The sequence below is a fragment of the Hemibagrus wyckioides genome, linkage group LG28 (assembly GCF_019097595.1).
Source record: "Hemibagrus wyckioides isolate EC202008001 linkage group LG28, SWU_Hwy_1.0, whole genome shotgun sequence".
NCBI classification, from domain to species: domain Eukaryota; kingdom Metazoa; phylum Chordata; class Actinopteri; order Siluriformes; family Bagridae; genus Hemibagrus; species Hemibagrus wyckioides.
Genome location: NC_080737.1, coordinates 10,390,462 through 10,418,150, shown reverse-complemented (window position 1 = coordinate 10,418,150; position 27,689 = coordinate 10,390,462). Strand labels below are relative to the sequence as shown.

The 27,689-nt window shown below is 41.0% G+C and overlaps 1 protein-coding gene across 8 annotated transcripts in view; it reads left to right on the top strand.

Moving 5' to 3' along the window:
* mvb12ba (multivesicular body subunit 12Ba) overlaps positions 1-27,689 on the top strand; it is a 61,099-nt gene that overhangs the window by 3,601 nt on the left and 29,809 nt on the right. For 5 of the 8 annotated variants that reach the window (XM_058382721.1, XM_058382718.1, XM_058382713.1 and 2 more), the window contains exon 2: positions 20,197-20,316. In XM_058382721.1, coding sequence (XP_058238704.1) covers positions 20,203-20,316 — 114 coding nt within the window. In that variant the 5' untranslated portion in view covers positions 20,197-20,202. Of the gene's footprint in view, positions 1-2,920; positions 3,757-9,404; positions 9,504-10,846; positions 10,971-20,196; positions 20,317-27,689 lie in introns of those variants that run through there. The other 3 variants (XM_058382714.1, XM_058382720.1, XM_058382717.1) reach the window with 3 other exon arrangements.

Genomic DNA, 27,689 nt, shown 5'->3' with positions numbered 1-27,689 from the left:
GGTGCGGATGGTACGCTCGGCTGATCGCACCACCCTCTGGAGAGCTTGCCTGTCCTGTTTGGTGCTGTTCCCAAACCAGGCAGTGATACTTCCTGTCAGGATGCTCTCAGTGGTGCAGTTGTAGAATGTCTTTAGCACCTTTGAGGGCAGTTTAAAGTCCTTCAGGCGTCTGAGATGATAAAGACGCTGCCGGGCCTTCTTCACCAGGGTGTTAACGTGACAGGACCATGTCAGGTCCTGCGTGATGTAGACACCTAGGTAACAGAAACTGTCCACTCTCTCCACTGGGGTCCCGTTGATGGTGAGGGGCTGGTAATTCCTCTCCTGTTTTGTGCTAAAGTCCACTATCAGCTCCTTAGTCTTGCTGACGTTCAGGAAGAGATTGTTGACCTGGCACCATGTCTCCAGGTTTTTAATCTCCTCTAGGTAGGCTGTCTCGTCGTTATTGGAGATCAGGCCCACCACCACAGTATCGTCCGCAAACTTCACGATGTTGGTGGAGCTGGAAGTGGCCACACAGTCAAAGGTGTACAGAGAGTACAGCAGGGGGCTCAGAACACAACCCTGGGGGGCTCCAGTGCTGAGGGTGAGTGAGGGTGAGACATGGTTGCCCACCCGTATTGCCTGAGGTCTGGCTCGCAGGAAGTTGGAGATCCACCGACACAGGGATGGGCCAAGGCCCTGGATCTCCAGCTTAGTGGTGAGTATGGAGGGAATTATGGTGTTAAATGCTGAACTGTAGTTGACAAACAGCATTTTTACATAATTCCCCCTTCTGCTGTCCAGATGGCTCAGGGCTGCATGATGGAGGTGTGCGATGGCGTCCTCTGTAGATCGGTTGGGACGGTACGCGAACTGTAGCGGGTCCAAGGTGTCAGGTAGGGAAGAAGTGATGAAGTCTCTGATGAGTCTTTCGAAGCACTTCATCACCACTGAGGTCAGGGCCACTGGACGGTAGTCATTCAGGCAGGCGGGCTGGGGTTTCTTGGGGACAGAAACAATGGTGGACCGTTTGAAGCACGGATTGTAGACTGTTCCAGGGAGAGGTTGAAAATCTCAGTGAACACACAAGCAAGCTGGTCAGCACAGGCCTTCAGGACCCGACCCGTGATGCCATCTGGTCCTGCTGCCTTCCTGGTGTTCACTCTCCTGAATGCCTTTCTCACGTCGTGCTCCGAGATGATGAACGCGCAGTCCTCTCCGGCATGCTCCTCGTGTGTGCTGCCTATAGCGCTGTTAGCACTGCTAACACCGTTGGCGCTCTGAGCTGCAGCCTCGAAGCGAGCATAAAAGGTGTTTAGCTCGTCTGCCAGAGAAGTGTCAGCATTCACCAATCTAGAAGATGGTGTTTTGTAGTCCGTCATAGTCCTTAGTCCCTGCCACAGACTCCTAGAGCCACTCTGTTGAAATTGTGACTCTAGTTTCTGTCCATAGCGCTGCTTCGCCTCCTTCACCACTCTGCGCACGCTGTAGGATGCAGCTTTATACTCGTCCATGTTTCCTCTGGTGAGCCCCGTGTTGTACGCAGCGGAGCGGGATCTCGGAGCATCGCGGATGGATTTATCCACCCACGGCTTCTGATTGGGGAAAGTCTTGATAGTCTTGTGAACTGTGTCATCCGCTAGTTTCCCGATGAATCCCACAACCGCTTCCGTAAACATGTTGACGTCATCAGAGCTGTGCCGGAACATGTCCCAGTCTGCGTCCCCAATCCGCTATGTAATGAACAGTAAGGGTGAGAAGTCCGTCACCCCTGAGGTCCAACTATCTGTTATTAGAGCAAGGCTTTGTGCTTTAGCCGATCGGCTTCGATTTTTTTGCGCGTTTTTTCGTAGAGGTCGGGAAAAAAAGGACGTGTCGGTAGTGTGTAATGCGGTTCGAGCACTTTTATAAGTTGCTGAATGCCCACATCACCAATCACAGAAAACAATTATTTTTTGTGTCTCTTGGTTGGGTCTGAATGCTGGAAGGAATCAGTTAGGGACTGTTGCTTTTTGGATGTCTGTGTTACCTGCTCTGCCATCCTGCTTCCACACAGTGATATTGCGGGGTGATGGAGCTGCAGATGTGTGGTCATGTTGGAAGTATTTCCATGTCAGTAGGTAACTCATTTGTAACAGTGCGTAAACAGTCTTTTTTTTTTTTTGTTTAGCATTTTTAATCGGCATCATGGTCAACAACAAATCCGAAATGTCCCCACACTACAGATTTGAAAGACAGCACTGCTTCCTCATATTTGTCTCGCTTCACCGCTCTCCATGATTAGAGTGAAATCTGACACCAGCATCGCAAGCATGGTTACCGCCCCTAACTTTAGCGCTCACTGATTGGATATTTACTCGCGGGGAGGCGTGTCTGTGTCAGTGCGTAGACATGCAGTAGAGGCAAACAAACAGGCGGTTCAGAGAGTAATTATTGTTTTTGTTATTGTATGGTTATTATTGTTTTAACGAAAAACTGTGGTTCACATACGCGTATTGAAGGGAGGTCGTACCGAATGGTTCAATACTAATATTGAGTATTGTGACATCCCTAATGGAGACTGTTGCTCTTGAGACACCAAAAGGCTGTAAAGGTTACAGATGCTCCTGCTAAACAGGCTTCCACAACCTGTCCCCTTTCGAAGTCTGACAAAAAAGTAAAAGTCAAAGAAGCTTTATTGTTACTTCAACCGTATATAGCAGATGCAGTACACAGTGAAGTGAAACAACGTTCCTCCTAGACCAGAGCACAGTTCAGTTCTTTTTTTTTTTTTGTGTGTGTGTCCGTTCATGTCCAGCACAGTTCAGTTCTCCTCTGAGATCAGATCTTGGTTGTACGTGTGTGTGTGTGTGTGTGTGTGTGTGTGTGTGTGTGTGCCCAGTTCAGCTCAGTTCTCTGTTGAGATGCCTGATTGCCTGAGGGAAGAAACTGTTAACAATCTGGTTGTGCGGGTCCGAATGCTTCGGTACCTCTTACCGGATGGCAGAAGGGTGAAGAGTGTGTGTGACGGGTGTGTGGAATCATCCACAATGCTGTTAGCTTTGCAGATGCAGCATGTGGAGTAAATGTCTGTGATAGAAGGAAGAGAGACTCCGATGATCTCAGCTGTCCTCACTATCCGCTGAAGGGTCTTGTGGACTGAGACGGTGCAATTCCCAAACCAGGCAGTGATGCAGCTGCTCAGGATGCTCTCGATGGTCCCTCTGTAGAAGGTGGTCAGGATGGGAGGTGGAAGATGAGCCTTCCTCAGCCTTCGCAGGAAGTAGAGACGCTGCTGGGCTTTCCTGGTGATGGAGCTGGTGTTGAGTGACCAGGTGAGGTCCTCCGCCAGGTGAACACCAAGGAATTTGGTGCTCTTGACGATCTCCACGATGGACCCATCGATGTTCAGTGGAGAATGGTCACTCTTAGCTCTCAACCATCTCTTTAGTCTTGTCAACGTTCAGAGACAGGTTATTGACTTTACACCAGGCTGCTAGTTGTTGCACCTCCTCTCTATATGCTGACTTGTCGTTCTTACTGATGAGACCCACCACGGTCGTGTCATCGGCGAACTTGATATGATTAGAGCTGTGCATTGCTACACAATCAGCAGAATGAATAGCAGTGGGCTGAGCACACAGCCCTGAGGAGCTCCAGTGTTCAGTGTGGTGGTGCTGGAGATGCTGTTCCCGATCCGGACTGACTGAGGTCTCCAAGTCAGGAAATCCAGGATCCAATTGCAGAGGGAGGTGTTGATGCCTAGCAGACTCAGCTTCTCGATCAGATGCTGAGGTACAAGTCACCCATTTCAACAACATCTTAAACTAACCACTGCTGATAACAACTTGTATTATAACAAATGTGCAACCTAGACCATATATAACAATGAAAAATAAATAAAAGATAATGAGTTTTATTTTTCACAGTAGCCTACACAAATAACATTAAACACTATAACAGTGTGTTCACGTTATTGTATCCAACCCCTGTAAATGAACAGTGTTTCGTACACATTTTTGATATTTCTCATTGAACATGAAGCAAATATCTGATGTCATACAGGCTTTAATTATTATTTGTGATTTGTAAGAGCTACGCAGCAAATATAAATGTTGTCATGGAGAAAGCTGGTGCCTTTAAATTTGTACTCTTTCTTGGTCTCGCTATCAGACAAGTGTGCTTGACAAATTTTAAATTATTCATTACTCATAAGTATTGCATATTATAGATATTGCTTATTGAGTATTATGTTAAATCAGAAGTACTTATTTTTTTCATTTAATACAGTGGGTTTCTAACAGTGTCAGGAGTTGAAATAGTTATTTTCTTCAAACTGTGTGAGAGAAATTTTAAAGGTGGGCAAAATATTAAACTGTTACATAACACGTAACACTTGACTTTACACCCTCTAGTTACAGTCCTGACTATATATCATTTTATTGTTTAGAAGTATATGAAGAGTTTTTTTTTTTTGCTAAAACAGATAACTCAGTTTTTATAAATTTTCAGATATGTTTTATATTGTGCATTTCAAGTAATATCAACCAAAATGGAGTTGGGTTGTTATGATTAAGTAATAATAACTCATAAAAATACAAGTAACTTACAACATTAAAGTTCATTGAAAGTATGTTTTTTTATTTATTAAAAGTCTGTTTTTGAGCAAAAGCAGATAACTCCAACAATCGTTTTTTGGCAAAAGCAGATAACTCCACATTTCATTTTGCAGAGTTAAACAAAACCAAGTAATTGCTTTGTAATTGCATTTAAGTGCAATATTTACCATTGTTTAACTTAAAACAAGTAGTCTAGGTAAAGAGCAGTAGAAGTAATAATAATAATAATCTTTGTAATCTCCTCAGCTGACAATGTAGATGCATGACAAACTTTGTTGTGATTACACGCAATACAGGGAGCTTTTCTTTTACCACTGTAACATGCTGCTTTAGCAATGTTCTGTGAAAAAGTTTCAGCTTTTATTTTCCTTTTATGCCAAGATACCACAGGTTCAAATCCATCAAAATTATCCATACTAGATCACTTGGTACGGTTCGATGAAACTCCTCTCAGCAAGTGCTTCTTTTCGGAGTGACTATCGGCCTCGTCAGCTGACCTGAATATTGTGCACTGATTAGCTAAAATGGACTTATCGGTTTTTGCTCAGAAACGACATGGGCGCTTGACTGCTTTTGCAGTAAAACGTGAACTTGTGATACCTTGAAAGTGGGCAGTACCAGCTTTTTTGACAAAACATGTTTAGGGTTCAGATTGCGCAATATGTGGAGAATAACAAACAACAATCATTCATTTTTGGTAAATATGGCGTTTATCGATATTTGCAAATAAACTACATATTTAAAACAATGTTATGGTGCACATGCAGTCCCTTTCCAAAATCCTGACTCTGAGCATGTTGTCCACAGGACTGTCCACAGGACTGTCAGCAAGACCATGGGTACCTAAGGCTCACTGATGTGCATCGGGAGCAAAGGCTATGTCATCTGGTCTGAGCCCACAGAAGAGCTATTGTAGCAACAAATTGATGAAAATTTTCATGGTGTCTATTTTCTATGCAAATGTTTCATAATTAGAGAAACAATTAATCACCAACTTACTGATGAGCCTTAGGTACCCATGGCCTTGCTGACAGTCCTGTGGACAATTTTGGCTGGTACTATCCACAGCATACCGAGAGGAGTTTCTCCTTAGGAGATCCTTACACTTGCCCATTTTTCCTGCATCAAAAGCCTCAACTTTGAGAACAGGCTGTTCACCTTTTGTTTAATATATCTCATCCTTTTACAGGCGCCATTTTAACAGGATGAAAAAATGTTATTCACTTCACTCTTTAGCTGTTTTAATATTACGGCTGATCGGTGTACATCTGAGCGCATAAAGCAGCAGAAAATAACATGCAAGGCAAATTACTATTATGCACTCCCAGCTAGATACTGTACATCAACAGAGGTAACCAATGTCTTGATTTTGAGACACATTAAATGAAATTACTGGCTTTTTATTTGATTACTTATTATTATAATTATACATGTAATAGTTTGTACTATAATAAATGCATCTTTAACTTGTTAGGCTTGCATTTAATAAACTGATATTTTACATTGTAATTACATAGACATGTGATACAACTAACTTATGTAAACTGATTTATTTTTAGATTTATTATTAGGCTTGTGCAGTGGATAATTATTAGCAGTATTATTGACATTAATATAAAAGTAAAGTGCATTTCTTCTTTTGCTTCCATGTGATAAACAACTTTAGTTTTGGGTCATGAATTGATGTCCAATAGTGTGAGACCATTTTACTGTAAATTTTTGGTGACAACGTTCAATTGTTTAGTGGATAAACTCTCTATTTTACTATATATTAGACATTGCAGTTTTAGTGCAAAAATGCAAAGTGTGCTGTGCAAAAGGTCTCATTGCGGTAGTGGGTCTTGTGCAGAAAAGACAGAGCTCTAGGTGTTCTTCTGGTTGAGGGCCTTTGGGAAGATGCTCCTCCTTCTCTCTGTGATAGCTTTCAAGAAGCAGAAGCATTTCCCTGAGCGCGATAGAGAGAAGAGTGCATTGTGTGAATGGTTGAGGTAGAGCTGGGCGATATGGCCAAAAAATTGAATCTCCAATTTTTTAAAAACAAAATTCGATTTTCGATTTTAAAACGATTTTTTTTCTTTAAAAAAATTTAATTAAACACTAGAGGCTATAGAATAGATTTTTTTAATTTGAGCAAAAACAATATAACCAAACATATGAACTGCTAATTTGGACTAAAAGTGCAAAATTACTTTCGCTAACAAGTTTTTTTTTTTGTTATTTTAGAAAAACAATAATCAATTAAACATAAAAACCTTTTTTTGGGGATTTATAAAATGCAAACTTTCACCAATCTTTACAAGTTCTAATTATTTTAGTAAAATAAAGGAATATAACAAAATATGAGGGATTTGTAAAGTGCAAACTGCAGACTTAAATCACTTTTTATAAAATAAATAATTGTCACCTGAAAAAAAATCCCTGAAGAAAAACAGTTTTGTAAATCAGTTCAACATGCAGCTAACACGCTAAATAAAAGCAACATGCAACTAACACGCTAAATAAAACAGGTGCCAGACAGCAAAATCAGGGGCGAGTCTAGGATTTTCATTTAAGGGGGGCTCAGCCCCCAATGAGGGTGTAATAGTAAAAAATATAAATAAATAAAATAAAATAAAGCTTTGACTAACAGGGTAGGATGTTAAACTTATTGCAACATTCCACTGTATTGCATAAATGTGTTTTATAACATTTGAGTACTGAACAAGCCAAATACGAGTCTTCCTGATCTCACGCACACATACACACACACACACACTTGTCCTCTGATCCTCGCTCTGTGACGCCGCGGTTTCTTCAGTCGGATTGAAGACCGCGCTGAAAGACGGGGAGGAGCCGAAGTCTGCTGCTGTTTTCGTCGCTAGGCCATTTTTAACATTTCTATTCAGCCACCCTAAGAATTCTGCGATTCTCCATAAATTCTACACAAATTCGTGAGTCTCAGTCCCCTTTAAATTTCATATGAGCGGCAGCAGACTTTCGTCTCTTCCCCGTCTTTCAGCGCGTTAGAAGAAACTGCACCTCTCTTAGAAACAAGCTCTTTGTGTCGCAGAACTACGGAAGCTCGCTCTGCCAAACCAAAGTAAAATCGGAAAATCGATTTTCGTTTTTTCAACATTGACATAAACCATAAATTTGAATTAATCGATTAATCGCCCAGCTCTAGGTTGAGGTATGTCACTGTCTGCCTGGTTTTGGTCCAACACCGCTTGCTGTAGATCAGCTGCTTGTCATGGAGCGCAGTGCAGATGGTACACTCAGATGATTGCACCACCCTCTGGAAAGCTTGCCTTTCCTGCATGGTGCTGTTCCCAAACTAGGCTGTGATGCTTCCTGTCAGGGTGTTCTAAATGGTGTTGAAGGTGTAGAAGGTCCTTAATATCTGAGAATGCAGTTTAAAGTTCTTTGTCATCTAAGGCGATAAAGATGCTGGCCTTCTTCACCAGGCTGTAGATATGACAGGACCATGAAAGGTCCTACATGATGTGAACACCTAGATACCAGAAACTGTTGACTCTCTCCCCTGTGGTCCTGTTTATAGTAAGGGGTTGGTAGTTCCTCTCCTGCTTTGTGCTGAAGTTAACTATCCACTCCCTTGTCTTGCTGATGTTCAGGAGGAGGTTGTTCTGCTGGCACCATATGTCAGGCTATCAGGAGCTCTCATTAGAACTGCTCCTGGACATGTCAAAATCATTAAATATGTTCAAGAAAAGTTATTAATCTCATGGCCTTTCACAGTAATATCTTATAATGACAACAATATTTCCTAGCCGAGTACAGTACCAGTCAAAAGTTTAGACTCACCTTATCCTTCAGTGTTTTTTCTTTATTTTTCATTCTTTTCAACATTGTACAGTAATACTGCAGACATCCAAACTATGGAAGAACAGAATTATGTAGTAAAGAAAAAAGTGTTAAACCCTGAATATTATTATTATTATTATTATTATTTTAGATTGTCAAAACTAGCTACATTTAGCTTTGAGGACAGCTTGGCACACTTATGGCATTCTCTCATCAGATTCATGAGGTAGTCACTTGGAATGGTTTTCAATTCACAGTTGTGCCTTGTCAATAGTTTATTTGTAACATTTCTAACCTTCTTAATAAAACCTTCTAATGCTTTAGACCATCAGTTGTCTTGTGCAGAGGAAGGGCGGGTGCAGAATAAATAGCCCTTTTAGTGCAAATCCATCAGTTAAGCAAAGAGAAAAGACAGTCCACTTTAAGCTAATTTAGAAAATCTCAAGAACTTTGAATGTATCCCCAAGTGCAGGCAACAAAACCATCCAATGCTATAATGATGCTCACAAGGACCATCCAAGGAAAGGAAGAGGGACCAAGAGCCTCAGAAACCACTGATTTATAGCACATCAGGTTACAGCCCACATAACTGCTTCTTGGCATATTTCAACATCCACTGTTCAGAGGAGACTGCATGAGTTAGTCCTTCATGGTCGAATCGTGGCAAAGAAATTATTACTTCAGAAGAGCAAGAAGAGACTTGTTTGAGCCAAGAAACACAAGGAATGGACATTAGATCAGTGGCAAACTGTCCTTTGGTCTGATGAGTCCAAATTTGAGATTTTTGGTTGCTGTCTTTGGTAGATGTAGAAAAGGTGAACGGACAGTTCCTGAGTGTGTGGTTTCCACTGTGAAGCATGGAGGAGGCAGGGTTATGGTGTGATTGTGCTTTGCTGGTGACACTGTTGGTGAATTGGTCAAAACTGATGGCACACTTACCAGCATGGCTATCACAGCATTTTGCAGAGACATGACAACCCATCTTGTTTGCATTTAGTGGGGCCATCATTTGTTTTCCAACAGGACACTGACCCTGACCCTGACCCAAGATTCCAGGTGACTACCTCATGAGGCTGACTAAGAGAATGGCAAGAGTATGGAAAGCTGTCCTCAGAGCAAAAGGTGGCTATTTTAAAGAATTGAAATTCCATATTTTAATTCCATATTTGTTCTTTCATAATTCCAATGCCTTCAGTATTAATATACAATGAAACTAAAGAAAAACCATTGAATATGAATGTGTGCCCAAACTTTTGACTGGTAGTGTAAGATCAGCAAGAGAGACAAACAAAATTACATCAGCACATTACTCTGAATTGCTATCTGATGCAGTCTGTCCACTGGGGAAAATATACAGCTCAGGGAAAAAAAAAAAAGACCACTGCAACATAATCAGTTTCTTATGTTTTTTTCTTACAGGTTCATGTATTGGTGAGATGAACAGTTTTGTTTCATTTTTTGTGAACTGCTGACAATATTTCTTCTAAATTCAAAATATAACTATTGTTATTTAGAGTGTATATTTAAAGGAAATGACAACACATCAACCCAAGACCATGCAGTATTTGCAGAGCTTTAATAACGAAAATAAAACAAAATGTAAACAAATTGTGTTAATGCTTTGGCTAAATAACATTAAGAAATTAGTATTTAATGGAATAACCCTGATTTGCATGAGTTTTGGCTCCAGGCTCTCCCAGTTTTTCACATTGCTGTTGGGGAACTTTATACCATTCTTTTTGCAAAAAAAGCAAACAGCTCAGCTTTGCTTGATAGTTTGTGACCATCCATCTTCCTCTTGATGACATTCCAGAGGTTTTCAATAGGGTTCAAATCTGGAGATTGGGCAGTGGACTCTTATTTTTTCCAGAGCTGTATATATATTTGTCCTCACAAAAAACAAGCAAAAGAATCAAGTTATTTTTTATAAGTTATCTTTTATAAGTTATCTTTAACTGTAGAACACTGCCTTTTGGATCATTTATCAAGGATTTTATATAGCTAACACTGCTCTATGATTACAAAATGCCAAATCCTAATATGTTTGTTAATTTATGCTCTCTTTATTATTCTATATATCTTGGCAAGAACCATAAGTAGCTTTAAAGACGGAGAGATGTGCTGCCCAGTAGAATATTTTGCATTGCTGGCCATAGAGTAACAGTAAAAATAAAGGAGGTAGGATTATAGTGTAATCTGGTCTCCACGTATACACTAGGTTGTTCACACTGGATGTTACTGACTACATGTTTCACTTCCAAAAAAAGGTTTCAGATCTTCCTCTGCCTGCATGTCAGTGACATGTTAGAATCTCAAAATAAATGATGTGTAGAAGTTTTAATCAGTTGCAGTGTGCATTTTAATATAACAAACCAGCAGCGCACTTGTGTGTGTGTGTGTGTCCCTTTAACTTGAATGACTGGTTGAGAGTTGGGGTTTTTTTTTCGTGTTTGTTTCTATTTGTGTTGTAGTCTACGGAAGTGGCTCATGCTGAAAAGAACTTAAGGGTGAAATAAAGAACAGGAGAAGTCAAGTCACCTGTCTCCCGAGTCCTGCTTGTCACACACTGGATTCTCCAGTGACCAATAGGCAAGTTTCCATCCGCTTTTGCGTCATAGTCCTCCAGTGACTCTCCCGGTTGAGTGGACGCTGGCGCATACTTGCTGCCACTGCTCTCCGGCAATGTGTTTGTTTGTTTTGTTTTGTGTCTGAATGCTTCCATGGTCTGTTTGCCTTATTACCTAAACTATCTGAGTTTTTGTCTACAATGTGGGTCGGCTGGATTTATTTCTAGTTTGCCATCGTTTGGCTTCTCCTGTTGCCTGCCTCCAAACCTGCGACAGGATTGCTCCAGTACTCGGCTGCTGAGCTGCTCCGGCTTCGCCTTCGGCGCTACGTCTCCACCCAGATATTGCTCGCCTGCCTCATCGTCAATACATCCATCGAGGGTTGCGTTGGAGTTTCCACTTTGACAACCCTACGGAAATAAAATCCATCTGGACTTCTTCTCGACGTCCTTCGTGCTACACTGGCCGGGGTGTTGATCACAGTGTGTTAGCTAGACCAGGTAGGTCGGCTAATGCTAATGTCAAATGTGATAACACCACCATAAACTTCGGTCTACTAAATATCCGCTCTCTTACGAGCAAGGGTCATCTTATCCAGGATCTCCTCATCGACCGAAAGTTTGACTTTCTCTGTTTGACAGAAACTTGGCAACAACCCAATTCTGCCCTTAATGAGTCCACTCCTCCTGGGTTTGCTTATATCTGTCAACCTCGTGGCTCTGGCCGTGGAGGTGGTCTCGTGATTATTTATCGTGAGAAGTGGAAAGTCTTGCCAGTGTCCGCTCCTGCATTTGACTCTTTCGAATCAACTGTGTGTGAACTCCCTGGGCCCACTCCCACCATCGTTGCAGTGGTTTATCGCCCCCCCCAAACCCAAAAACAATTATACATCTGATTTTGCTGCTTTTCTCACCCACTTAATCACTCTTTCCTCAAATATAATATTGTTGGGTGACATTAATATACACATTGACAATATTAACCACCCTCTTACTAGAGACTTTGTTGCCTGTCTTGAGAGTTTTGGTTTCCAGTAGTATATTGACTTTCCTACTCACTCAAAGGGACACATTTTGGACTTAATTTGCTGTTCTGGTCTTACTCCTTCGGTTTGTACTGCTGATGATCTCCCTATAACTGATCACTTACTTCTCTCATTCAATGTTCAACTCTCTGTCTGTAATCAAGCAACTTCGTATCATCTCATTTCGCAATATTAAGGACATCAGTTCTGATACTCTTTCCTATAGTATTGATAATCTTATGAACATTAACAATTTATCCAACCCTGATGATCTGGTTCTTCATTATAATGATGGTCTTAATAGTATTCTAAACTCCTTTGCTCCTCTGAAAACAAGGACAGTCACCTTTTCTCACTCTGCACCGTGGTTTACTTCTGAGCTCTGGCTAATGAAAGCCAAATGTCGTCAGCTTGAACAGCTTTATAGGAAAACTGGTCTTACTGTCCACAAAGATTTGTACACAAGTCATACTCTGCACTATAAGAACTGTATTGTTAATACTAAATCCAGGTATTATTCTGGTTTAATATGTTCCTATGAAGGCAAAACTAAGATGCTGTTTTCACTTTTCAATACTGTTTTTAGTCCCCAATGTTCTTTGCCTTCTCATCTATATTCATCTGCCTTTTGCAACTCTCTGATGTCTTTTCAATGATAAAATATACAAAATTCATCTGCACTTAGGCTCACCATCCTCCCTTACTACTTCTTCTGAAGCTTACCCTTATCCTTTCTCCACTTTCCAGTTTCCTACCAATTCAGATATTTCAGATCTTATACATAAGTCTAAGTCTTCTACTTGTTCGCTGGATCCGCTTCCCACTGTTCTGGTCAAGGCCTGTCTTCCCTCACTGATTCCTCTTATTTCTGCTATCATTTGCTCCTCTCTTACTACTGGAATTGTTCCTATCCCACTTAAAACTGCTGCTATTACTCCAATTCTGAAAAAGTCTGGTGCCGATCCTAGTAATTTCAATAATCTCCGCCCTATCTCCAACTTACCTTTTCATTCAAAAATCCTTGAAAAAATATTTGCTTCTCAACTTCATTCTCATTTAACTTGTAATAACTTGTATGAACATTTCCAGTCTGGTTTTCACCCTTTTTATAGCACTGAAACTGCCCTTTTAAAAATTACTAATGACCACCTCATGGCAGCTGATTCTGGCTAAGTCACCATTCTTATCCTTCTTGATCTAAGTGCGGCCTTTGATACCATTTCTCATACCTTCTTAATCGACTTATCTCAATTGGCATTACTAACACCCCTCTGGACTGGTTTTAATCATGTTTATCAGAGCGCACGCAGTTCATTAAATTACACTCTTTTAGTTCCAAATCTTCCCCTGTTAACACTGGAGTCCCGCAAGGTTCTGTCCTTGGACCTCTTCTTTTCATCATCTACCTTCTTCCTCTTGGCAATATCTTTCGAAAATACGGTATTCTAATCCACTGTTACACGGATGACACCCAACTCTATTACTCCAGCAAACCTAATGCTACCCTCCCTCCTTCCTCTCTTCTTGACTGCTTTAATGAACTCAAATCCTGGTTCCCTTCCAACTTCCTCAAATTAAATAGTGAGAGAACTGAATTTCCTTTAATTGGTACTAAATCAACTTTATCTAAAATAAATAGCTTCTCCCTCTCTATTGACAATTCTATTGTTTCCCCTTCTACTCAGGTTAAGAGTTTGGGTGTCCTCCTGGACAGTACACTCTCATTTCAATCACATATTAATAACATTACCCGGTCTGCGTATTTCCATCTATGTAATATCTTTAGACTTTAGGATTCTTCTTCTCACTTTTAAAGCTATTTACAATCTTGCCCCTTCTTACTTGTCTGATCTTCTCCATATTCATGTTCTGTCTCATTCTCTTAGATCTGCCTCTTCTCTTCATCTTTCTGTGCCTTCTGCTCATCTCGCCACCATGGGGCAGAGGGCTTTCTGTTGCTCTGCTCCCCGGCTCTGGAACTCTTTACCTCCGGACATCCGTAACCTTGACTCTCTGTCTATCTTTAAATCTAGACTCAAGTCTGTAGTCTGATTGTAGATAGATAGATAGATAGATAGATAGATAGATAGATAGAACTTTGTCATTGCAAAGTACAGGTACATAGCAACGAAATGCTGTTTAGCATCTACCAGAAGTGCAAATAGTAGAAATTGTGCAAATGATCAAGTGCAGATAAATATATAAATATGTACATCGATAAATAAATAAGGCTATGTCAGAGTGTGTATAGAAAAGTATGTGCAGGTAGTATTTTACAGCAGATAAAGTGACAGGTGTAATTATAATTGTGCTAAAACGTGTGCATTATGTACATTGTATGTACAACAATAACAGATAATATAACAGTGAATATACAGATAGTATATAGTATGTATAAATAAACTATATATAACTGTATATAAATAGATAGACAGATAAGAAAAAATGGTGTATATATGAAATGGACAATATGTACAATTAATTATATTACACAGTTAGAAAATATTATTATACCAGAGAGAATGTATATAACAATGTATAACAGTGAAAAATATTATATTAACAGAATGTACAGGGTGGAGCAGAACTGTAAAGTGGTAAGAGTAGTAAGACATGAGTGTCCTAGTGGTGTAGTGTAGAGTTCAGCAGATTTATGGGTGAGGGGAAAAAACTGGCCCTAAACCTGCTGGTTCTGGTGAGGATGGACCTGTATCTCCTCCTGGATGGAAGGAGGTTGAACAGATTGTGATTTGGGTGGGAGGAGTCCTTGATTTTGTGTGCTCTGTGCAGTCATCTACTGTGGTGAAGAGACTCAATGGCAGGTAGTTGGGTGCCGTTTACGCATTAGGCGGTTTTCACCACCCTTTGCAGTGATTTCTTTTCACACACTGTGGAGCTGCCATACCACACTGTGATGGAGCTTGTCAAGATGCTCTCAGTAATGCAGCAGTAAAAGTTGGTCAGGATCTTGGGGGATAGAACTTTTTTTAATCTTCTTAGGAAGTAAAGACACTGTTGCACCTTCCGAACCAGAGTTGAGGTGTTCAGATGGCAGGACAGATCCTCAGAGATCTGGACACCCAGGAACTTAAAGCTGGAGACATGCTCTACTTCAGACCGGTTGATGTAGATAGGGGAGTGTCTGCTGCTGTTAGATTTCCGGAAGTCTACAATGAGCTCTTTGGTCTTTGTGGCATTGAGGGTGAGGTTGTTCATGGAACACCATGCTTGACAGGCTTTGGATCTCCTCCCTGTAGGCCGATTCATCGTTGTTGCTGATTCGGCCCACAACTGTGGTATCATCTGCATACTTGACGTTGGACGTTGGAGTTATGTTGCGGAACACATAATCCATAATCCAGCTGCATATGGATGTACAGATACCCAGGTCACTGAGCTTAGTGATCAGTTTACTAGGGACAACTGTATTAAAAGCAGAGCTGAAGTCAGTGAACAACATCCGAATGTATGTATTGTTATTGTCCAAGTGGGAGAGAGCAAGATGAAGAGCAGTGGAAATAGCGTCCTCTGTTGACCTGTTTGGGCGATAGGCAAACTGATATGGGTCCAGTGTAGGTGGGAGACATGCTATAAGGTGACTTAGAACCAGCTTCTCAAAGCACTTCATAACAATGGGAGTGAGTGCAACAGGGCGGAAATCGTTCAGACACTTCGCAGAAGAATGCTTGGCCACTGGTATGATGGTTGTAGACTTCAGACATGTTGAAACAGTGGCCTGGGCCAGTGACAGGTTGAAAATGTCAGTGAAGACTTGCGCCATTTGGTCAGCACAACTCCTGAGCACACGTCCGGGTATGCCATCAGGGCCAGTTGACTTACGTGGATCTACTCTGCTCAGTGCTAAGTGTACCTCTGTTGTGGAGAGTGATATTGGAGGATATCACAGCCGTAGAGGAATCATCATTCCTGGTGTGTGTGACGTCCTGGTCAAAGTGAGCAAAGAAGTGGTTGAGCTCGTCTGGGAGGAAGGCATTGCTGGTAGGTAGAGACTGTATTGTTGGTTTGTGGTCGGTGATGGTCTGGATGCCCTTCCACATGTGTCTGGGGTTGGAGTTGCAGTGGAAGTGCTCCTCAATACACAGTTTATGTGCATGCCTGGCTTTCCTAATGCCCTTTTTCAGGTTGGCCCTGGCTCTGCTGTAGTCCTCTGCATTGCCCGATTTAAAAGCAGCATCGGACCTCAGAGTTCATCCATGGCTTCTGGTTAGGAAAGTGTTTCACATGCTTGAGAGTGGTGGCGTTGTCAATACACATGATTATATGGTCCAGTACAGACAACGTATAGGTGTTAATGTCTGTCTGTGTGTCTGAGGTGGCCTGTGAGGCGAACATGCTCCAGTCAGTGTCTTGTAGTTGTTGCTGTAGTGAGGAAATGCCCATCTCTGGCCATACCTTCACCGTCTTCACTGATGGTTTCACACGTTTGATGAGTGGTGTGTATTTGGGTAGCATGAACAAAGAGAGGTGATCAGACTGACCCAATTGGGGGAAATGGCCCTGTATGCCTCAGTAATGTTGGTGTAGACATGGTCCACTGTGTTGTCCCCTCTAATACTGCAGGAAACATGCTGATGAAATTTGGGGAGTACAGATCTCAAATTGGTGTGGTTGAAGTCCCCAGCAACAATAATAGCTCCACCGGGATGTGTGGCCTGTTGCTTGCTGATAGCTGCATGCTGTATAGATGTATGTACATTTACCCCAGATGCTGCCAGAGATGTCTGCAACTCTCTAGAGGTGATGTGTGGGTTGGCCTTTACCTCATTTATTATTTTTCTGGTGCTTCTTGATGGTAGTTTTGTTGGGCGTCCACTTCTAGGCAGAGTTGTGGTCATGTTGAATGCCCTCCATTTGTAGATGATTTGTATTCCAGTGGATGGATGGAGTTGGAATATCTTGGAGATGGTCTTATAGCCTTTCCAGACTGATGGGCTGTCACCACCTTCTTATTGATGTCCTCGGATATCTCCTTTCCTCTTGGCATTGTTTGACTTCTTGGCACTACAGTGGTTTGGTTGGTTTCCTCTCTCTTTTATTCAGTGTTGCCGAACCACTTTCCTAAGGATATTTAATTTGATTAGTCTGCTTAACTGATTTATTAAGCAGCCAGATGTTTCACCTGAATCTGTTACCCACTTGACTTTACCAATGGAGCTTTGGCTTCACTTACTTTTGCACATACAATAATTTTAATCTTTCATGTAGTTTTTTGGCTACTCACAAAATTCCCTCTAAACAAACATATGTAATTGATCAACATACATCTGACATTTAATTTATAAAAAGCAGGTGATAAAATAAGAAAATCAAGGTAAAACAACAGAACACTGAACAGCTTAAGGGGTTCACAAACTTTCAAGCAGCTATGTATGTGTGTGTATGTGTATATACACCCCTCGACTTACGTCGGAATTCCATTCATACGGCGTGGTGAGTACACCACTCACATTTTTGTAAATATTTTATTATATCTTTTCATGTGACAACACTGAAGAAATGACACTTTGCTACAATGTAAAGTAGTGAGTGTACAGCCTGTATAACAGTGTAAATTTGCTGTCCCCTCAAAATAACTCAACACACAGCCATTAATGTCTAAACTGTTAGCAACAAAAGTGAGTACAGCCCTAAGTGGAAATGTCCAAATTGGGCCCAAAGTGTCAATATTTTGTTTGGCCACCATTATTTTCCAGCACTGCCTTAACCCTCTTGGGCATGGAGTTCACCAGAGCTGGTGCTGGTGCAGAGCAGCAATGATGACATCACAGAGCTGGTGGATGTTAGAGATCTTGTGCTCCCCCACCTTAGGGTTTAGGTCTGGAGACATGCTTGGCCAGTCCATCACCTTTACCCTCAGCTTTTTTAGCAAGGCAGTGGTCGTCTTTGAGGTGTGTTTGGGGTCGTTATCATGTTGGAATACTGCCCTGCGGCCCAGTCTCCAAAGGGAGGGGCTCATGCTCTGCTTCAGTATGTCACAGTACATGTTGGCATTCATGGTTTCCTCAATGAACTGTAGCTCCCCAGTGCCGGCAGCACTCATGCAGGCCCAGACCATGACACTCCCACCACCATGCTTGACTGTAGTCAAGACACACTTGTCTTTGTACTCCTCACCTGGTTGCCACCACACACGCTTGACACCATCTGAACTAAATAAGTTTATCTTGGTCTCATCGGACCACAGGACATGGTTCCAGCAATCCATGTCCTTAGTCTGCTTGTCTTTAGCAAACTGTATGCGGGCTTTCTTGTGTATCATCTTTAGTAGAGGCTTCCTTCTGGGACGACAGCCATGCACACCAATTTGATGCAGTGTGTGGCATATGGTCTGAGCACTGACAGGCTGACCCCCCCACCCCTTGAACCTCTGCAGCAATGCTGGCAGCACTCGTACGTCTATTTCCCAAAGACAACCTCCAGATATGACGCTGAGCACGTGCACTCAACTTCTTTGGTCGACCATGGCGAGGCCTGTTCTGAGTGGAACCTGTCCTGTAAAACCGCTGTATGGTCTTGCCCACCATGCTGCAGCTCAGTTTCAGGGTCTTGGCAATCTTCTTATACCCTAGGCCATCTTTATGTAGAACAACAATTCTTTTTTTTTTTTTTTAGATCCTCAGAGAGTTCTTTGCCATGAGATGCCATGTTGAACTTCCAGTGACCAGTATGAGAGTGTGAGAGCGATAACACCAAATTTACCACACCTGCTCCCCATTCACACCTGAGACCTTGTAACACTAATGAGTCACATGACACCGGGGAGGGTAAATGGCTAAGACTTTAACCGTCTGCAGATCGCTTTGCTGTTCAGACTACATGACTTCACTGTATGTCTTTTGTCCTTGTGGTATTCACACTATGCGACGCTTCGTAAATGATCCACAAGAGGGGGTCGCACACCACATGATCTGACAACAACTCTTGTCACTCAACGCCGTCCCCAAACCACGTTTTGTCACGAAAACGCACGCAACAGGTGGATCTGGAAATGATGCGAGACTTTCGATAGAGGTTTGTTTTGTAAATGGACGTCGGCAGGAGTCTCGCTCTAAATAAAAGTTAATTTATTAAAATAAATGTTGTGTCCACACTATTTTTGAAGCCATGTTGCTGCTGCTGCTTTTCTTCCGGTGACCTCAACTCTGTTGACTTGCTCCCTCATTGGCTGGAGGTAGTAGCTACAATTGACACCACGTGATGTCGAGTCGGCCGACCATGCCAGATATCTGGATTTTGTCTGCGAGGTGTCAGCGAGCGTGTCGGCGAGCTCGTTAATTTGCAAATCGGGCTTAAAATCCTGTAGTGTGAACTAGGCTTTAGGGATGTACTCACTTTTGTTGTGTGTATATATATATACACACACACATATACATATGTATGTGTATATATATATGTGTGTGTGTGTGTGTATATATTATATTATATATATATATATATATACACACACACACACACATATATTTCTGGGTGGTATTGATGTATGGTTTGCGCTTTGCATGGTACAGTTTTAACTTGCACTTGTAGATGTTCCAACAAACTGTGTTAACTGACAGTGGTTTTCCAAAATATTCCTGAGCCCACGTGGTAAAATCCTTTACAGAATGATGTCTGTTTTGAATGCAGTGCCGCCTGAGGGATTGAAGGTCGCGGCTATTCAGTGTTGGTTTTCGGCCTTGCCACTTACGTGCAGAAATTTCTCTGGATTCTCTGAATCTTCTAAAGATATTATGGACTGCAGATGATTGAATACCTAAATTCTTTGCAATTGTACATTGAGGAATGTTGTTGGACTATTTGCTCACGCAGTTGTTGACAAGATGGTGACCCACGCCCCATCCTTGCTTGTGAATGACTGAGCCTTTTGGAGATCCTCCCAATCATGACGCTCACCTGTTTCCAATTCACTCTATCAAGTACTCTTATCAGAGAACAGATAATTCTATGTGTAGATTATTAACTGTACCTTGAAAATAGAGCATGTTTATGTCAAGGCGATAGTTAGCTGTACAAGGGGTAGACAAAATGAATTTAAAATTTAATTTTTTTAGTATTTTGACTTTTTTAAATTCCTGTTGCAAAACAAGTATTAAAACAAAAACTACAAAAAAATAATAATTTATTATTACTTTTATAATAATAAAAGTACGTTTTGAGGATGGGGACATGCATTGAGTGTTTCATTTTGCCTTTTCTATGTGCTTAGAGCTTCATGATGCCTGAGGTACGGGATTTGTCAGATGCCCTGCCGGAAATGCTTATGGATCCCATCACTGGTGTAGGTGTTGTTGCCTCAAGAAATCGAGCACCCACTGGCTACGATGTGGTATGTGTCCTTGCATATGTTATTTTCCAGACAGTGATGCATTTCTAATAATCCAGCAATACTGCTTCCTTTGAAAACAGAATTCAATACAGACATTGTGTTTTTGTTGCTAATTAATAGTGGTTTCTGATTATTAAAATAAATCATTTAAATTAAACACATTAAAAAATATACATATACTCACCAATCCCTTCTTTAGGAACACCTGTAAACCTGTTTATTCATGTAGTCGAATCATGTGGCAGCAGCATAATACATAAAACCATGCAGATTCAGGTTGAGTGCTTTAGATAATATTAACATCTAATATCAGAATAGTGAAAGATGTGATCCCTGTGACTTTGATCTTGGCATGGTTGTTGGTGCAAGATGGGCTGGTTTGAGTACTTTATAATCTGCTGATCTGCTGCGATTTTCACAGACCGCATTCTCTGGAGAAGGGGTTTTCAACCTTTTGCAACTCATGGCCCACCAATGTCTGTTTAAAAACATTCCGAGGACCATCTTTCCAAATATGATAGTATGAACACAGAATATCAGGAAATTCAAAAAGTACAATGATATACTTAATTAGTTTGTTTTAATTAAATTAATTAATTAATTATTAATTTAAATTAATTTGTTATCTCACTGTAGCAGACTAGGAAAATATTCTTCTGGCTTCCCAACACAGCCCGGGGGTGTTGTGTTCAAATGTCTCTGCAGCTTTGATGGTTTTAGCACCTCATTTGACAAAATTTCTCCACATTCAACACACTGCACCTTCGGCTTAGTCTCAGTACCCGCCCTTATAAAACCAAATTTAATGTATTCAGCGTTGTATTTTCTTAACATTACTGCATTTGATCGAACAAACGTTCAATCTGACATTGTGACTTGATTGGTGTTGCGATATTTAAACATAAATTAGCTTTTAGATAATGCAACTTGACTTGACTTGAGTGTTTTTGATCATATAAATTCATAAGAACAATTAGATAATTAGAAAATGTCATTTAAATTTGTCAATTAAAAAATAAATAAAAATTAATTTGGGGGTAATCTACCACTGCCTATGCGGCCCACCAGATGACGCTCGAAGGCCCACTAGAGGGCCGTGGCCCACCAGTTGAGAATCACTGCTCTAGAGTTTACACAGAATGGTGAGGAAAAACAAAAAACCTCTTAGGGGAGGGTTTGCAGGCTGAAACGTTTTGTTAAGAGAGATTAGAGGAGAATGCCCAGACTGGCCTGAGCTGACAAGAAGTCTTTAAGCATTCTTTACAAACATGGTGAGCAGAAAAGCATCTCAGAATGCAGAACTCATCAAAACTTTAGGTAGAACCACATCAAATTCCAGCCTGGTTATACAAGAACAAGAAAATGAGGCTATCATGATTCAGACTCCCCCAAACTGGACAGTTGAATATTTTTTCGGAACATTTACACTTGTCAACATCATGTGGCTTCTGTATCCAGATGTCTCATCGGATCTCTTTTTCCCAAGCAATATTTAAAAAATCTATTTGTTTGAGAAATCTATTTAATGATGGGTTTACTTTTAAAAGCCATCCTCAGTTGTAGGAGGTTTTGCAATCTAATAAAAATACTCAGTAAATCAAAATAATATTAAAAGAATGCACCGATCAACCATAACATTATGAGCAGTGACAGGTGAAATGAATAACACTGATTATCTCCTCATCATGGCACCTGTTAGTGGGTGGGATATATTAGGCAGCAAGTGAACTTTTTGTCCTCAAAGTTGATGTGTTAGAAGGGCAAGCTTAAGGATTTGAGCAAGTTTGACAAGGGCCAAATTGTGAGGGCTAGTCGACTGGATCAGAGCATCTCCAAAATTGCAGGTCTTGTAGAGTTTTCCTGGGCTGCAGTGGTCAGTATCTATCAAAAGTGGCCCAAGGAAGCAGCAGAAGGAACAGTGGTGAACTGGCAACAGGGTCATGGGTGGCCAAGGCTCATTGATGCACGTGGGGAGTGAAGGCTAGACCATGTGACAGACAAGACAACAGACAAGCTACTGTTGCTCAATTTGTTAAAGTTAATGCTGGTTCTGATAGAAAGGTGTCAGAATACACAGTGCATCACAGTTTGTTGCATATGGGGCTGCACAATATTAGGCAGGTGGTCATAATGGTATGGCTGATCGGTGTATGTCTGTTATGTGAGTAGTGGAGGCATAATTTCAGTATTTATTATCTATAGTCCAGGGTGACCAGAAGTGCAGACGAAATTGTATTACTTGAAAACAAGCAAGTGTCTACATTTTCATTTAAGGCATTTTGGCTGATTTCTGTTACTTTCTTTTGTCTCAAGGGCCCAGCAGTGCCACCTTGGTGGTCCTGGGATTTAAACTTACAACCTTCCAATCAGTAGTCCATAGTAATAAACCAAGCCATCACTCCAGGATGTTGTATCAGAAAGTCTTCTCCTCAGTCTCTCTGTGTTCGCCTTCAGGGAGCGGAAGCGCTTCCCTGACCTCAACAGAGAGAAAAGTCCATTGTTGGGGTGGCTGAGGTCCTTCACGATCTTCCTGGCCTTCCTGGCCTCAGCTGATTGCACCACCCTCTGAAGAGCTTGTCTGTCCTGCATGGTGTTGTTCCCGAACCAGGTTGTGATGTTTCCCGTCAGGATGCTCTCTGCGGTGCAGGAGTAAAAGTTCCTTAGCACCTTAGCGGGCAGTTTAAAGTCTCTCAAGTGTCTGAGGTGGAGGAGACACTGGCGGGCCTTCTTCACCACTGTGATGATGTGACAGGCCCATGACAGGCTTGTTGCTTATTCCAAAAAATCGCAATATATCGCCATGCTTACAGTATTGCAATATAACGCAATATATCGAATTGAACCCACACATGGCTGCATACATCGCAGGGCTCCTTTTGGGGTGCATGAGTACAAATCGCATGTTAGACTCTCTGATACCCAGTGAAAGCCTATGCACTCGAATAGGGGGGTGGGGAAGTCTCATTTTAAGCTCAATGACACTCAATACATGTAGCAGGTTCTGAGGACAATCAAGTGCCTTTAGTGTCAAATACAATGCGGTGTTGAAAGCTGACTCTTCCCTTACAGGCGACCTGAATAACTTCTATGTACACTTCGAGGCTGACTGCACTAGTCTCATTAGTCTGTCGCTAGTACTGTAGAAGGAAGCAGTTCTGCTGATGATGAGTGTGTGATCAGAGTATTGGAAGACAAGGATTTCAAGGCTCTGTACCTTGTGAACATTAGGAATGTTGTCCCACAGAAGGCATTTTTGGCTGGGCACTGAGATCCTGCACCGATCAGCTTGCTGGCTTGTTCACATCCATCGTTTAATGAGTCACTAGCCATGTCCGAGTTCTTGTCTTCCTCACAGGTAGACCCCAGATAGTGTGAGTGGGTCAGTTCTTGTCCAATACCATCACCCTATAGCTCCACTAGTTTGTGTCCTGAGCCACTTCTCTACATGCACGACTGTGTGTCCCACCACAGTTCCACTTCTATCAAGTTAACTGACAGAACAATTATTAAGTGCCTTATCTCCAACAACAAGGCCACATATGCTGATAAAGAAAAGTTGAAAAATTAATAGCTTGGTGCCATGGCATCAGTCTGAATGTCAACAAAACTAAGAAACTGATTGTGGATTTCAGGAAGCAGCAGAACTGGAACTTCACTCATGATTGGTAAAACCCATATGAGAGTGGAGAGAGTAACTTCAGGTACCTTGGAGTACACATTTCTGAGGACTTGACCTGGACCCATCAAATGCAAACTCAGGACAAAAAACTCAAGGAAATCCAGACAGGAATTCCACTTTCTGTTCCCCGAGCTAAACAAAAATGTTTTAACAATCAGAAAATTTGTTTTGTTAACCTTATGACCATAACACTAGATCATAGGGAATGCACAGCCAAGCACCTTTGATCTGAAGCTAGGACTGTTAAATATAAGATCTCTTTCATCTAAAGCACTTATTATTAATGAATTGATTACTGATCAGGAGTTTAGTGTTCTTTGTTTAACAGAAACATGGATTAAGCCAAACGAGTATGTAGCGTTAAATGAAGCTTCTCTGCCTGGTTATAGTTATATACACTACCAGTCAAAAGTTTGGACACAGCTTCTAATTCCATGGTCTTTCCTAATGTATATTTCTTTCTACATTGTAAAACAATGCTGAAGGCGGCCAAAATACACAATAATGTCCTTTGAACAGTTGATATTGAGATACATCTTGTGCTCTGTAAAGCCTTCATAACGGCTCTAATCTGAGGTGATTTCTGAGGCTGGCAACTCTAAATGAACTTCTCCTCTGCAGCAGAGGTAAATTTTGGTCTTGCTTTACTGGGATGGTCTTCATGTGAGCCAGGTTCATCATGGTGCTTGATGGGTTTTGCAAATGCACTTGACAATACTTGCAAGAACTATTCCAGAACACCTGACCTTTGTGTCTTAAAATAACTGACTGTTTTTTGTTGTCATTACATATGGAGTCTATGTGTGTTATTTCATAGTTTTGAAATCTCCAGTATTGTTCTAGAATGTAAAAAATAAATCCCTAAACAAAAAACATTGAATTGAATGGTGTGTCCAAACTTTTGACTGGTAGTGTACATCAACCATGTCTAACAGGCAGGGGAGGAGGTGTCACAGTTATTCATGATGATAAGCTAGGCGCCACACAAAAACCTAGACATCAATACAACACATTTGAAGTTCTTTATACTAACCTAATTTATGTAGCCACAAATAAGTTCACAGAGCCGATTCCACTAATTGTTATTTACAGACCCCCAGGGCCATATTCTGAATTCCTCAGTGAATTTGCTGATTTAATTTCAAACCTTGTTTCTTTAGACAAAGCATTAATTGTAGGAGATTTCAGCATTCATTTTGATGAGTCAGAAGATCCTCTGAGAACAGCAACTGTATCCACCTTAGATTCAGTAGGTGTTAATCAAAATGTAATAGGTCCCACTCATAATGGAGGTCACACTCTATCTTATTCTAACATTCAGCTTAAATATAGAAAACATAGTCAATCTTCCACAGTTGGAAGCTATCTCGGATCACTATCTTGTTTCATTTAAAATGCTTCTTAGACACGAGATGCGCAATTTGCCACGTCACCGGATTAAGCGTACATTTATGTCTGCTACTGCAGAGAGATTTACCAATAGTCTCCCAGACTTGTCATGTATGATTGGTTTGCCGTCTGACCCAACAGAACTTGATCAGCCGTCTGATTACCTGGAATCAATGTTTACAACACCCTAGATACTGTAGCTCCACTTAAAAGGAAAATAATTAAAGAAAAGAAACTAGCACCCTGGTACAATGACCACACACGAGCTTTAAAACAATCAGCTAGGAAACTAGAACGTAAATGGCATCAAACTAAATTGGCAGTATTTCGGTTAGCATGGATGGAAAGCCTTCTGAGCTACAAAAATTCTCTTAGTACTGCTAGATTAGCGTATCTCTCTGCCTTAATTGAAGATAACAAAAACAATCCTACATTTTTATTTAATACTGTATCAAAACTAAGTAGCAGCAAAACTAAGTAGCAGTAAAACCAATGTAGAAAAGCGCAGACCATCTATATGCAGCAGCATTGTGGAAAAATTTATATCAGGCAAAAAATTCAGACTATTAATTTATAACCAAATTATTTGATAGATAATCCTTTAGATAATATAACTATTTATGATCAGAGCTTAGAATGCTTTACTCTACTTCAAGAGCCTGATCTAATTTCACTAATTTAATCTTCAAAACTTTCAACCTGCATTCTAGATCCTTTACCCACGTCTTTCCTTTAACAGATATTACCAGTAGCTACCGAACACCTTTTAAATATTCTTCCCTTAGCACCTGCAATGTGCCTAAATCTTTTAAGCTAGCAGTTATCAAACCCCTGATTAAAAAAAGTGGACCTCAACCCCTGTCAGTTGTCCAACTATAGGCCAATATCAAACCTGCCCTTTATCTCCAGAATCCTAGAAAATGGCTCTAGCACAGCAGTTTTCATACCTACATAGGAATAACATTCATGAAATGTATCAGTCAGAATTTAGACTTCATCATAGCACAGAGACAGCACTGGTTAAAGTGGTAAATGACCTGTTATTTGCTTCTGATCAGGGTTGTGTCTCCATACTGGTGTTATTCGAACTTAGTGCAACTTTTGACATCATTGACCACACTTTTCTACTTGATAGGCTAGAACATGTTGGTATTAAAGGAACAGCTGTCTCCTGGCTCAGGTCTTATTTGACTGATCGTTATCAGTTTGTAGATCTAGATGGTGACTTCTCTATGCATACCAAAGTTGTTTGTTGTTCCACAAGGTTCTGTCTTAGGCCCACTGCTTTTCTACTTATATATGCTACCCCTTGGTGCAATTATTCGTAAACATGGTATTAGCTTCCACTGTTATGCCGATGACACACAGCTAAATGTTTCAGCTGAGAGACACCAGCTTATTAAGATTGAAAAATGTGTAAAGGATATTAGACTCCTGGACTTCTGCTTAACTCTGACAAGACAGAGGTGCTTGTACTACTACCACATGCAGCTAGAAGTAAGCTTTTAGAGTAACTGTGGATGGTCTTTCTGTTTCATCTTGTCCATCAGTAAAAGATCTTGGTGTGATTATTGACTTTGATTATTGACTCTGGTCTTTCATTTGAAGTGAATTTAGATAATATCACTAAGGTAGCCTTCTTTTATCTCAGTAATATTGCTAAGATATGATGTAATTTTATAATGCAGAAAAACTAGCTCATGCTTTTGTTACCTCTAGGTTGGATTATTGTAATGCCTTACTGTCTGGATGTTCCACACTGCATCAGCTCCCAGTCAAATTTCGCATTGACTATGAAATACTAATACTGACCTATAAAGCACTAAATGCTCTCGCGCCACAGTACCTGAGTAATCTTTTGGTTATTTATGATCCGCCACGCCTACGCCAATCAAAGGGTGCAGGTTATGTGGTAGTACACTACCAGTCAAAAGTTTGGACACACCTTCTGGTCATGGTCTTTCCTGATGTTTATTTCTTTCTACATTGTAAAACAATGCTGAAGGTGGCCGAAATACACAGTAATCTTGTTTGAACAGTTGATATTGAGATATGTCTGCTACTTATGCTCTGTAAAGCCTTCATAACGGCTCTAATCTGAGGTGCTGTTAATTGGTGATTTCTGAGGCTGGCAACTCTAAATGAACTTCTGTGCAGCAGAGGTCAGTTTTGGTCTTGCTTTACTGGGATGGTCTTCATGTGAGCCAGTTTCATCATGGTGCTTGATGGGTTTTGCAAATGCACTTTTACAATACTGTTCTTGCAAGAACTATTCCAGAACACCTGACCTTCGTGTCTTAAAATA